This window comes from Leucoraja erinacea, chromosome 20 (assembly GCF_028641065.1).
Source record: "Leucoraja erinacea ecotype New England chromosome 20, Leri_hhj_1, whole genome shotgun sequence".
NCBI lineage: Eukaryota > Metazoa > Chordata > Chondrichthyes > Rajiformes > Rajidae > Leucoraja > Leucoraja erinaceus.
In genome coordinates this window covers 17,664,714-17,679,068 of record NC_073396.1, presented here as the reverse complement: position 1 = coordinate 17,679,068, position 14,355 = coordinate 17,664,714, and the positions used below count along the sequence as shown (strand labels likewise).

At 42.6% G+C, this 14,355-nt stretch overlaps 1 protein-coding gene across 1 annotated transcript in view; it reads right to left on the bottom strand.

Moving 5' to 3' along the window:
* grid2ipb (glutamate receptor, ionotropic, delta 2 (Grid2) interacting protein, b) overlaps positions 1 to 14,355 on the bottom strand; it is a 97,131-nt gene that overhangs the window by 43,037 nt on the left and 39,739 nt on the right. The window contains exons 4-6 of the mRNA XM_055651398.1: positions 6,893 to 7,150; positions 3,934 to 4,019; positions 3,261 to 3,330 (exon numbers count right to left, since the gene is read on the bottom strand). Coding sequence (XP_055507373.1) covers positions 3,261 to 3,330; positions 3,934 to 4,019; positions 6,893 to 7,150 — 414 coding nt within the window. The remainder of the gene's footprint in view (positions 1 to 3,260; positions 3,331 to 3,933; positions 4,020 to 6,892; positions 7,151 to 14,355) is intronic.

Here is a 14,355-nt window from a genome sequence, read left to right as displayed (position 1 = left end):
AGGCTACAGGATGCCGTGCTCCTTCTATGCAGTCCCATGCCGACCCATCTAGAGCTTTGATCTCTACCAAATGGGAGCAACGTGAACCATTGCGGGAACAGGGATATACCTTCCTGTGAGCAGCTCTGTGTACTCGCCAAGCGCAGAGATACCACTTGTGATAAGATATCTGCTCTCAAGGAGCATTAGAGTAATATCAATGCGAGCTCTTGCTTTACTGAAACAAAGGGTTGTTGCTGTTCCAGATGTAAAGATCTCTTGCTGCAAGACATTATGCATTCAGTGTAGCTCAGAGATATGGCATGCAGGAACTCAACTCTCTTCTGCAGAAGTAGAAACATGCCCACAACTCTGTTACCATTCCTTACTCCCCCAAATCATGCAATGCTTCATAATGAGCAAAGTTCTGCTTTAGGAGGGAAAAAAAGGAGAGCTCCTTGCGGCTTATTAAGATCACCTGTGCACGCTACAAGTTGAAGGAAGCATCTTTCAGGCGGCACTGTAGTGCCAAGACATTAAAACCCATCTACAAAGTTCTCATTTTGAAATGGAATAGGTACTAGTGTGTGTAATGTTATAGAAAAATGCTAGAATTTTCCATCAATGTATAAAAAAAGATGCAATCGACACAGCTAAGTGACATTGCAACCAATAGATCCAATCTAGCACTAAGAGCAACTTGGAGGATGGGGCTCAAGAACACCCGGATCCTTCAATCATGGTTGGACCCAACAAGACTGAAGAAATAGCAGCACGCCCAGTCAGAATGCCAAGGAGATTATCTCAATAAATTCATCCTGAGATTCCCACCATCTCAGAAGTCAGTCATCAGCCAATTTGCTCCACTCCCAGTAATGCCATATAACAACATATAACAATTACAGCATGGAAACAGGCCATCTCGGCCCTACAAGTCCGTGCTGACCAAGAAACTGCAAACAGGATTGGTTACAGCAAAAGCTAAGGGACATGACAATATCCCAGTGTAACTAGGCTGCTAATTATCTGCACCATTAGCCTAGTTGTTGCAGTGCAGTTTAACGGTACCATCTATGCAACCATGTGTGTCCTGGTCACTAATATCAATATGGCTAAACTTGCTGCACACCAGCTTACCCTCAATCATCAGCAAAGTGATGGGATGTGTTATCAAGAATGCTACTAACAAGCATCACATATTCACAAATAACCTGCTCAGTAATATTCAGTTTGGGTTTCACCAGAATACGTGGAGTGGTGAGTGGTGCAGCTAGTTGGGCTGCTGTCTTACAGCTCCAATGACCTAGGTTAAATACTGACCTCTCGTGCTGTCTGTGTTGCACATCCTTCCTGTAACCTTGGGGTTGCCTTCAACCTCCAAAAAATGTGCAATTTTATAAACTAACTTGGCCACTGTAGGTGGGTGTAGAATCTAGGGTAGACTTAATGCAAGCTTGGGGAGAATACAAATTGCATTGGTCTAGGATTAGTGTAAATGGGTGCATTGATGGTTGTTGCAGACCTGATGGGCTGAATGGCCCATTTCTATGCTGTCTAACTCAACTGCAAAGTTCACCATTAAAACTTAAACCATACAGTTAAATTCCAAAAACAAAGTGAGTGCTCTTGACATCAAGGCAGAATTTGGTAAAGAAGGTGTATGGTATGCTTGCTTTCATTGTTTGGGGCATTGAGTATCAGAGGCAGGAAGTCATGATGCAAGCTCTATAAGATTTTAGTGAGGCTGTATTTGAAGAATTGGAAGGATGTGGATGTGGACGATTTCCTTACAAGATTAACTCTGGCAATCCAAGAGTGTACATACAAAGTCATCGCTCCAAACAAAGTCGAAGAAGCGATGCTTATCCAAACGTTGATCATGGGAGTTCAGGCTGAGACAGCACGGGAGAATTTCATCGTCAAAAGACATGACTTGTCCTGGGAATTCAAGGAGTTTGTAGAGAAGAATGGTATTAGGCACCTGACAATGGCTCTATATCACATTGTATCCAATGGCCTGGTAGAGAGAGCAGTGTAAAAGGTGAAACAAGGCCTCACTTAGCAAACTCTGGCGACTTGAAAAATAAGCAACTTCCCTTTCCATTAAAGAATTACTTCAAAGGAATTAATGGGCGCATTCCCCGCCGAATTGATGTTCAAGTGCATTCTACACTCCAGATTTGATCTCCTCCAGCCAGCTGCACAGGAACGCATTGACAACAAATGGGAAGTCATGAAACAAAACTACGATATTCATACCAGGCCGCGAACATTTAGGACTGAAGACAAAGTCTGCACTGGACTCATGCATGAAGAAACCTGGCAACTAGCCGTGGTGCGGCAGTAGAATAGTCAAGTGGTAGACTGGAACTGACAGACAGGAGAGTTGTTAGGCAGCATTTGGATCATGTACGCAGTCAAACTGATGGAAGACCCAATGAAGCTACAGAAATGGCCCCCGTTTGTCGACCCATGAACCAACGGATGCTGCGTCGTGTAACGGAGAACTTCAGTCAACCCTCCGCTCCACCAGCTGAGCACGAAGACACCCATATAAAAACAGCCCCTTTGCAACACCCATATAAAAACAGCCCCTCTACGAGGGTTCATCAGCCAGTCAGTCAGCACCAGGCAGGATAGCAGCAAGAAAATGATTTCATTTTTCTATGTTTATCAAACTGTTGATTTTCCTTCTTTACGCTTCCCTTCTACGGGGGGGGGGGGGGGGGGGGGGGAGAGAGATTAACCATACTGAATGGATCAATTTACGCACACGCACATCTGTACATCTACAGGCCAGAAACGTTGTGAATACACTCGTGCACAGTGAGTCGGTGGCACCGTCCAATTGGGGGACGGTGATGTGTGACTCACATGATGCCTGTTGGGACAGAGACTGTTTTACAAGCAGTCATTTTGTGTTACTTGCTGAGGCACAAAGATAAATAGCAATCATGATGTGAAATTATGACCTGCATTTTTCATTGGTATGGGCAGAAATGGATGCTACTGGTGATTTTAGATTTTAGGGTTTAGGGTCAAAAACACTAACATAGATCCCGATTGCACATGCCAAGTCTTTGCTGTGCTACCCAGGAAACTTAATTCCTCATCTTCATCTTGAACTGGCAATGTTGGACTGGACAATATAAAGGGAACTATTCTAAGAGTGATGGGATAGTATAGAAAAAGCTTCGTTTTTATATGATGCCAGTTCATGATTAATACAACCATGTTATCAAAAGGATGTCCAATGCATGCAGTAAGTGCTCTGAACCAACCTCATGTCCAACCCGTTGAGAAACAAGATTCGATCCCCTGCCTTCATTCCAGATTTCTCAGCTGGACTTCCTGAAAGAGACACTTAGTGAGCAACAGAGGAATATCCAATGTGTTAACCAATGCCATTATTTGAATGTTTACATTGAGGTTTATTTTTACTGTCTACCTGCTCTCTGCCAAACTCTTCCCGAATCTAAACATAGACACTTCCTGAATCTAAGCACAGGCTAAGTATTCTAGCCAGGTGGAAGAATGGACAATATAGCATCTATACTCTGTTAATTCATCTAATTCCCTAAAATTATTATGCTGTGACACCCTGCTGAACTGCCATCTATGCCCCATCACTGACATGGTTCTAACTCTGGAGCACTACCCCCATCTTCCTCCTCCCCCCTCCCTCCCTCCTCCGCCAACCTAAACATGAGGTTGTTTATGCTTGATTTTACCCTCGCTACTGAGCAGGGCCACAGCAAATAGGCATCTCAACAACACCCGTTTCATCATTATAAATTCTCCAATTAACATCCTTGCAGCAAAGAATTAGTAACCCAGCAGTGTGAAATCTCCAACTGATTCTTAGTGGAGTTCTGCTTGCAAAATCTGTTGATGACTTTATGCAATGGCAGACTAACAGCTTGCTGTTGCAGCTGGTACCAATTTATAACTCACCTGGTAAAACAGACTCAAGCCATACTGGGCCATGTCCACGCAGAGTGAAGCCAAAGCTCTTGTGACCTTTGTATACTCGGATTGTTCTATTGAAAATAAATTAAAAAATACAATTTAATTAAAAGACAAATTAGTTCATCTTGCCCTTAAATACATTCACTGAATTGATTTTTGTGGAGAACCTGTGCCTGTTTTCCCCATCTCTAGTGGGAAGCCAGTATGGATACTTCTCAAATTTGCCATGTGTTCATGTTCTGATTATTACACAATAAATCCATATGAACAAATAAACATTGTGCACTACACCAAACAAAGTCAAAGATCTTAAAGGGATCTGACTGCTAAGTCTCAATGTCATTGTAGATCTTTCTGTTTCGGTGGATTCTTAGCTGAGCTCCCAGATTCTTAGACTGTGGCCTGTTCTTCTGAATGTAATACATGCCTTATCAAGGGTGACAGGAAGCCATTCAAGATCAAATTGTGAAAGTTATTGAATGAAGTGGCAGGGGCAGTCACCGACAAAAGCAAATATGGCTCAATTGTTTGGTCAAGTTTAGTGTGGTAAACCTTAAATTCCATTTGATAAACCCAGTATGATATTACTCTTGTCGGCATTGTTCACATATCTCCCAGTTTACACATACATTTACATTTCACCATGGTCAACCTTTAGATAACATGCCGAGATCACTTTTCCTTTTATTTTGCAAGATAAGTTGGCCAAGTATTGTGTTAGAGACAGAAATAGGAGTTGTCCTCCATCTCTCCAGTGGGTTTATGTGCCTCGAGGCCTCAATTGGTGACAACATTTATTTCAATTGTTTTCCTTTTTCCCCCGAAACAGAGTATGCTTTGCCTATGTCTCCGTACACATTACCTGGGTGCTCCAATTACTGTTGTCTCTTCTCATCATTTGGTTATCTATAATCTTTACCATTTCAAATTCTTAAGAAAATCAACCAGGCCAGTGTGGCCTTCCCATATGGAAGAAGACTCTGAAGCAGATGGGAAGAAATTGGGTCATTGCACTTGATACCAAGTACCACCTCTGATCTTGGCACAACATAGTTTGTGTCATGTGATCATAGGAAGCTGTAGGCAAGAGGCAAGGGCGCTAACTTTTCAGAGTAACTTGTCACATACTAATTCTGAAAAATAGTGGGGGATGGGAAGAAATAGGTGGGTACAGGTGTGGCCCAGGTGAGGGAAAGGGGGGGGTGCAGTTAGAGGGATGTGTGGGAGAGAGAAAAGGGGGGGGGGGCGGGACACACTTCCCTTCTCTCTTCTCTCTTCTTCTCTTCCCCCCCCCCCCCCCTTTCTCTTGGCCCCACCTGGACTCCCACCAACTTCTCCCCTCCAGTTAAGGGTCTTGTCAATAATTGTATACTTTCTCCTTACATTCGACCTTCCAAGTTCAGCACCTCACACTTGATTAGATTGAACTCCATCTCCCATTTCTCCGCCTATATCTGTAATGTATCGTATTGTATCCTTTGTTCCTCACCCCTGATAACGCCACCAATTTTGATGTTGTCTGCAGTAAGAGATGTTAAGGAGCATGAAGGTTTCTTACTCCAATCTTTCAGAGGATATTCAGCAGAGCAACAATGCCAGTCAAGAAAGGATAGACATAACATCAGTGGGAGGTAAGTTATTGAAGGGGTTTCTGAGAGACAGATCCTCGTACATTTGGAAGGGCAGGGAATGATTAGAAATTGGCAGCATGGCTTTGCGCATGGGAAATCATATCTCATGAATGTAATTGTTTTTTTAAATAGGTAACAACTGATCAGTGAGAAGAAGATCGACAATAATCATCCCCCAATAAACCAAAATAAGGGCCAAACCAAGCAAAACTAGTGATACCATGAAAATGCAGGCAGCAAAAGGGCCAAATAAGCACAGCCAGAGTGAGCGGTAATATAAACACAGATGGAGCACGTCCAAACCTAAACACAACCAGAGCAAGGAACAGCACAAAGACAGCCAGAGAATGGCCAATCCCAAAAAGGGCTAGTGCAAGGACCAACACAAACTCAACCATAGTGATCAAATGCAGCCTGAGAAAGCACTGCCATACAAAAGCCATCTCAAATATAATCAAGTAAGAGGAAAATCATAAGCACTGGAGGAACACAGAAAAGCCAAACACAGATACATAACACCAACCAAAACACAGCCTGAGGGATGTCAGGCTCAAACACAAACCATGTATTACCAAACCAAAGGAAAGCAGAGCAACAACCAATACAAACACAGCCAGAGCATAGCCCACTCACACAGGCAAACACGCCTCAGAGTCAAATTAAGTGCAGCCAGAGTGATGTCCAATCCAAACACAGTCTGATTCTGGGATACCCCAAATATAGCTGGTGTGACCTTCAAACAAAACACTGCTAAAAATGCCATGCCAAATGTACAACCACTGTCATAACAAGGAAAAGCCAACACTGTCAGACTTAGCGCAAACCTAGCATATTCAAGCTCAAACAGAACCAGACTACACCCTTAACACAGAGTTTAATCAGCAACTTCAAAGGATAATTTTCATCCCAAATACCAACCAAGTTGAGTGCAAGTTCAAACACTGCCAACCCGAATGCCAATAAAAACATAGTCAAAGTAATGGCCAACCAGAGTAAGCACCAATCGATCATAGCCAGAATGAGTTTCGACCCATATTCAATGATAGCAGAGCAAAACAAAACGCCACCAGAGCAAATCCACACAGCACACTTGAACCAATGCAATCACATCATAAGCACTCCAACAGAACTGTTGCACAAGGATATACAGTAACTTAGCACAGTATTGAATTTATGGCCCAAAAATGATTCAAAAGAGCACCAGTATTATTGTTATTAGTTTTTCACTGGTCCAGAGCTCTGTGCACTCTACACAGGTGCAAAGCACTGGTGCAAACCACCGTATACATATGATTTTGAACCTGTTCATTTACCTGCGAGAGGGTGCTGCCCTCACACTGCCTCCTAAAATGGAGCCTTGTTTTCTGATACTCTGGCCCGGTTCCTCTGGGTTTCGTGGCGATGAGCTGGCACGAGTAGACACAAGCAGACGCTCCTGATGATCTTCACTTCTGCTTCTGCGCAAACGGTTGGTGCTGTCGGCCCTGCTCTTGCTACTACTGACCTTGCTGATGAGGCTTTGTGATACAACATCGTCGAACCGCTGACGGTGCTTCTTTGGGATGAAAATCCTGGCAAACATGACAAAGACCAGAAATGGGAAAGCATCAAACTACAAATCTCCAGTATACGGCACAACTGATTGCCTCTGAAGAGGGATAAACAGATTGACAGGAAAGATGGAATTAATCACCACCACCAGTTGACACTGCTTCATCGGCAATTATTTACCATACCCACATGAATGCTGATTTCTGAAATCGTGGCAGTGCCAGTTAACACTCTTTCAGATGACAAAGCTGTTCATCTACTTTTTTTTTTTTTTAACCAATTGCATAGTTTCCCATTCCAATGCTAACAGCATCTTCCTTGCAAGCATTTTGATATTGAGCTGAGCATCTTGACAAATACATCGGCTATATTTAGAAGCTTTGCAGTTTCAAACCATAATATTCAAGAATAAAATGACTGACAGTTGAATGTCCAATATAAAGATCATGGCGAGACTCTGTGCTTAAGAATCTAACTTTCATCCGTGTAAAACTCTACGAAATGTAGCTGCTATGTTAATACATTTACATGACACAGAAACAAGTTCTTCAGCACACCATGTCCATGCCAGCCATCAATAACACATCTATACTAACACTATTTACCAGCATTTGGTTCATAGTTTTTTATATCTTTGCAATTCCAGTACTTCTTAAATGTTATGAGAGTCTATGTTTTTAATCTACGCAGGGTAGTAAACAGTGCAGTGATGGCCTGGCCTACCAGAATACAAATTCTTAATTTCAAGTATTATGCATATGGAAAAACTAGGGCTAATTCACTGATGTGACCCTAATGATTGAGCCTAAGTACAAAAGGAGGCAGTGGATTCAACAGGTCATTTTGGCTGCATGTGCCTCTCGTTTTTTTAGATGCTCTTTAAGAACAATTATTTCAATCTATTGAAGTGTGCAAAAAATTCTCTACAGTTTTGTTTGGTTCTCTGAGAACAGTGGGATACAGTGGGAACTGAGGACGTTCTACATAGTTTTCTACAGAGTGGCATCATTTAAAGGATGCCTGGTCTGTAATAATAGCATGCCTGTTGCAAATACTAGTTGAAAGACAAAGGAGCTAGTTATCGACTTCAGGAAGTGTGGTGGAGTACATCAGCAACAATGGAGCTTAAGTGGAAATGGTAAAGAACTTCAAGTTCCTTGGCGTAAATATTACCAACGATCTGTCGTGGACCAACTACATTGAAGCCACAACTAAAACGACACACTACTGCTTCCTCAGGAAAATGAGGAAATTGAACATGTCTGCAATGACTCTTAAATACTTTTGTAGATGCACCATAGAAAGCAACCTGTAAGGTTGCATCACAACTTGATTTGTGACAGTCCTGCCCAAGACTGCAAGAAATTGCAGAGAGTTATGGATGTAGCCCAATCCATCACACAGACCAGACTCCCCACAATCATAATTATAATCATAATCATACTTTATTTGCCTAGTATGTTTTGCAAAATATGATGAATTTATTTTGCCATACAGTCATACCAGTAAAAAGCAAGAACGCACAAAATACATTTTAGCATAAACATCCACCACAGTGACTCCTCCACATTCCTCACTGTGATGGAAGGCAAAAAAAAGTTCAATCTCCCCCTTCTTTGTCCTCCAACGGTCGGGTGCCTCTAACTTTCCATTGACATGACGATCTTACTCCCGTGGGGCTCAAAGTCAGTCCCGAGCAAGGCCTCCAGCTCCACGATGCCGGGCTGCAGAGTGACCAAAGAAACGATCCGGAAAACAATCGCATCTCCGGCAAGGTAAGAGATTGAAAAAAAGTTTGCCCCGAACATAATCAACCAACATATAACCATATAACCATATAACAATTACAGCACGGAAACAGGCCATCTCGGCCCTACAAGTCCGTGCCGAACAACATTTTTTCCCCCTTAGTCCCACCTGCCTGCACTCATACCATAACCCTCCATTCCCTTCTCATCCATATGCCTATCCAATTTATTTTTAAATGATACCAATGAACATGCCTCCACCACTTCCACTGGAAGCTCATTCCACATCGCTACCACTCTCTGAGTAAAGAAGTTCCCCTTCATAATCTAAGACTTTTCCCAACCCGGCCATTCTATCTTCTCTCCACAGACAGGAGATTCAGATGCTTGAAAGCATGTACCACCAGATTCAGGAACAGTTTCTTCCCCTCTGTTATTGGGCTTCTGAATGGTGCTTCCATAATCTAGGGTATAATCTGATTCTCCTCATTGCGGCATTACACTTTTTAGGCCCCCATTGTCTCATCTTTACTATGGACATCCAGGTCCTTTACACCTCCATCAAACTCCATCCACTTCTAGGAACCCTCTGTTTATTTCTTGAACAGAGACACTATCAATTTCCCTCTGGAAACGATCTTCTCCACCTGGCAGAACCTTTCCTCGTCCATGTAGCCATGGACACTTTCATGGATCCCACCTATGCCTGCCTTTTTGTAGGTTACATTGAACAATCCTTGTTTGAATTGTACATTGGCCCCAGCCCCCAACTCTTTCTCCGATACATTAACAACAGTATTTGGGCTGCCTCCTGCACCCGTGCAGAACTTTTCGATTTCATTAACCACCACTCACTACCACCCTGCCCTCAAATTCACCTGGACTATCTCTGACATCTCTCTCCTTTTGTGATCTCTCGGTCTCTGGATAAGGCAAAGGTAATCTCTTCCCCCATATCAGCAACATTGTTAACATTTCAGATCAAAGGTTCATCGTCAGAACAGGCAAAGAGTAAACATGTCTCTATTAAGATACAGAGAGGGTGGAAGAGGGATGGAAAAGATAACTAAATATCTCTAATAGGGTACGGCCAGAGTTGATGTAGTGATGAGCTGTTGAAGAAGCTGTCTGATTAATAGTTTAATGATGGAAGTTAGAGGAAGAGAACTTGAGCACAGAGACATTAAAAATGAAATTGAGAACAAAGGAACATAAAGGCTGTGAAATTCAGAGCAGTGGGAAGTGCCCGACAAATCAGGCAATACCAGTGGGAAGAAAGTAAAAGAGACAATATTGTAGATGGATGATCTACAGAAGAACCGGCTGGTTCTGATACAAGCATAGATAACGGGTTACCTGAAGATGAAGAATTCAATATCAAAATAGAAAGGCTACAAAATACCCGAATGGAAGGGGAAGTTCTTTTCCTCACAGTCATTGGCATTATGGGTGCAGTTTATCCCTCTTCATTAGCACATCTTGACCTGCTGGACATTACTAAGAGCTCTGCATTTTGCAGTTTATTCATTCCTCTTTTAGTGTTTTCTCTCTCTAACTGTCATTACTTCATTGCTGTAATGTTTATTTGTTCATGTTCTCTCTTCAACTCTTATTAATCTATCAACCAGATTATTTCATCCATAGCTCATCTCCACAATAATCCTGGTCTTACCCTGTCAGAGATATCCCTTTGTCATATCCTTCCCTCTCTGCAACGTCAGGCTAATTTTCTCTCCCAGTTCTGAAAAAGGGTCTCCAATATAAAACCTGGTAATGTTCCCAGCATTTTTCTAGTGGCCCCCATCTCCCTGCCTTGCACATAGAATTCCAATTGCACAGTGCACACAAATGCTGCCCTTGTTATTATCCAGTCACTATACCATTGCTAGCTGTGGAACCTAATCACAAATGAGTTCCCAAGTTTCCTACATTTTCTGCATTGGTGTAAAGGTCATTCGGCCCATCGAGTCTACTCTGTCATTCAATCATGACTGATTTACGTTCACATCTTAACTCCATTCTCCTGCCTGAGTACGAGTTGGTTATTGGACAAATCAAAGAAAGAGAATAAACAGATGGTTCTCAATATGGGAGACTGTGACTGGTGAGGTCCTAGTGAATAAATCTAATGAATACGCATCCACAGCCCTCCAGTTGACTGAATTCTCCATCCTAAAGAGATTGCTACTCTGTATACCACCTGTGCTGCCCAGGGGGGATCTTTATCTGGAGCATACTCAACTCACTCTTTAAGAGCCTATCACTTATTCTCAAATTGTACCATTGGTCCTCAGATCCTTAATTAAGAGAGACATCCAACCTGCAGGGTGTTGTGCAGCAGCACACCCTTGATCAGGAAACCCATCATTATATTCCGCAATCTCTCACTCTCTCAAAGTTTAACAATGTATTTATAGGGTGCACCAAATGGGTGATCTTGTATTTTTCACATTAATTCAGCTTTCTCATATCACCTTTAAGTCTTCATAATGCCAGCTTGCAAACGTGCTGTTTGTTCTCCTCAGCCAAATTTTATGTGTGATTTTATATGTGAGGCTAAGAATATCACCCCTCCCCCTCCCCCCTCCAACTCCAGCCTCTAGCCCATGGGCTCCTTTTTTGGCCTCCAATGTTCTCTGTTGGCTCTGATCTCCAACTCCCAATCCCTGCCATGCTCTAGATTCCAGAGTACACCTGATTCCATTATCCGTGCTCTGTTTGTGCTGTGGACACATTCTCGCTCACCTCATCTGCACACTGGCACATATTTCTGGCCTGCTCCAACCCTTGTCTCCTAGCCATGCTTAGGGCTGATAGATGCCCCCACTGGTTCACAGTCTTGTATTGAAGGACATTGGACTATATTGTACCAAAGATGGTGGATGATTGCAAAGCTCAAGCTGCACTCGGAATAAAGATGGCAGTTAACTGAAGTATATCACCTGTGCTGCCTTGGGGGGAACTTTACCTGTAGCATACGTACTGAATTGTGATCTCTACCTGTACTCTACTGTTTGGCATGTCTGGTAGTCTGCAGACACAGTATCATTTGGTCCTCCAGATGAGTACTTGTTTTCCGATAATTACTCATTCACTAGGCTTGTGTCGCTCAGTCTTACACCAAGGAAGGCAAAATCTTACAAAGCAAAATGAGAAGTTTATATTCTTAATAACTATAATGGGAATCATTAGTTCAATATACTGAAACAAGACAATCGATGCCTAGGCATCAAAATAAATGCTTTGTTACCCACCAAGCATGGACATTTGCCTATATCATAGAAACATAAAAAATAGGTGTAGGAGTAGGCCATTCGAGCCTGCACCGCCATTCAATATGATCATGGCTGACATATCAAATTCTAATGGCGTGGGAAGAAGGGGGGGGGGGGGGGGGTTGTCAGGTCTTTCTTTGTCACCTGCTTTGAAGAGATTACCAACTTAAAATCACAGATAATCAGAGATCACAAAAATCTTCTGTGCAAACTGAATCATTCTTTCAAATATCTCTTAACAAGTCTTGCTGTTAATCTTGTATAATAATATTGAAATCCCCTGCTTATTAACATTATAACCTGCCCTTAATTAGCAGTAGATCACTTCCGAAACTTCAATCAACCTGAATGAATAGATATTAATGATACCTCTAGATTTAACCCAAATTAAGATACCTGTGGCCTCACACTGTGATAATTACCTGTATAATAAATGTGTCATTTAATTAATGTGTCATGGGTGGGGGATTTGACTTAGTAATTGCTTATGCAGCTTCAGTAAAAACCAATTATAAAAACAGATGTGGAAAGTTCATGAGAAAATTCACCGATTCCTTTTCATTGTAACACGTTAAAAAAAAAGTAAGGACTATTGGCAATATATTAAGAAATTATTTTTATTTTTTATTTAGCGGGTAAGAATGCTCACCGTGCGATTCGTCGTTAAGAATTGTGTAATATGCTGCATTGTAGCAACCTGGTCCACTCACGCTTCCACCTAGCTATACGGGATGCACTGGGTCTCCAAGAGCAGGAGTCCGGCACAGTGTGGGTGGGACAGGGCCTTAGCTGGACCGACGGCAGGCCCCACCACTGACAACGTGTTAGTCAATAAAGCTCACCCCCTAGTACACCAGCTATAAAAGTTGTAACTGATGTTAAAAAAAAAACATTGTGAATATCTCTGAGATTCAGAAACATATAAAATATTCAGCGGAAGTCAATCATTTTTTCAAATAATTTAAAAAAAACTAATGGGCAACTAAATCACAAAATGCAGATAATTACAAATATTAAAGCAAAATAACTTCAAAATAAATTAACAACATCCCCAACGCCCATTTTTCCCTATTCTTCCTCACAGAAATCAATGTGGTCTTGAATCCTGTGTGATCTGGCATGGCACGGGATCCAACAGAAGGATGCCCAGCTTAACGCTGCGGAATCTGAACAACCAGTCAGCGAGTTCCGACCACAAGTCCGGCATTTACTTCGGTTTCAGCAACTGGATGCCCACGGTTCCCATCGGAACCATTTATCAAAAGTCAGCGCGCTCTGCTCATACTCTAAAGTGTATGTACCTGCAAAGCGGTACGGTTCAATGTGCGGCTAAAACAGTTGCCGTGTTGCAAAGCAGGGAACGAACTTCTCGTTATTCAGACTCTCTATGTTCAGCACGGTCATGGCCTTGTGGGGCTATGTGGAGTGCTTTTAGCAGGAAAAGGCTCATTCGCTGTAACTGCAGATGACTCCTGGTCGTCCAGCAAGACAGGGGTTAAACTGTACATTGCACGAGGTGCTACTGCTGCTAGTCCATCTGACATAGGGAGGATGATAAAACTATTATTACATTATTTTGTCAGAACAGTACTCGTGATAGGTTTAGACAAGGAGGACTACTGGGTGAGTATTCCAGTGTCGCGTTGTTTATCCAAAGCATATGGGATAACCTGCACTAGAGAAGAGTACCTTAAAACCAAAGCCCGGTGATATCAAGGAAAACACCGGTTCTCCTCATTCACTGGGATCATTCTGAACATCGCCCTGCAACGCCGCCTGCTCCAAACAAATAGCAACCCTTCCTCTTGCCTCAATCTCCCTTTCTTTCCGAAAGCGGCAGCAAAGCTTTTTCTTTAATTTACTTCCTCAGCTTCACTCCGAGGCACAAAAAAGAATTAATCAGAAATCGCCTCCTTCTCCTCTTCACGTTTTACGAGCGGGACTGCGCAGCTCAATCCCCGAGTAGTTTACAGAATCCAGCCGAGCTCGTGCTACTGCAAGAACTTAAGATTCATACCGAAAGTGCCGTGACAAATTTTTGACTTTCCCCATTTCTCAAATGTCTTCAGTACGCAGCACACACCTTGTACAGCAGTCGGGCAAACATTTCATCCCAATGAATAACGCGCACACCCCGAGATGATGAAGAAGCTTCACGATGCAGTCGGCTGCTCACGGCACGTTTCACCGATGTAAAGCGCA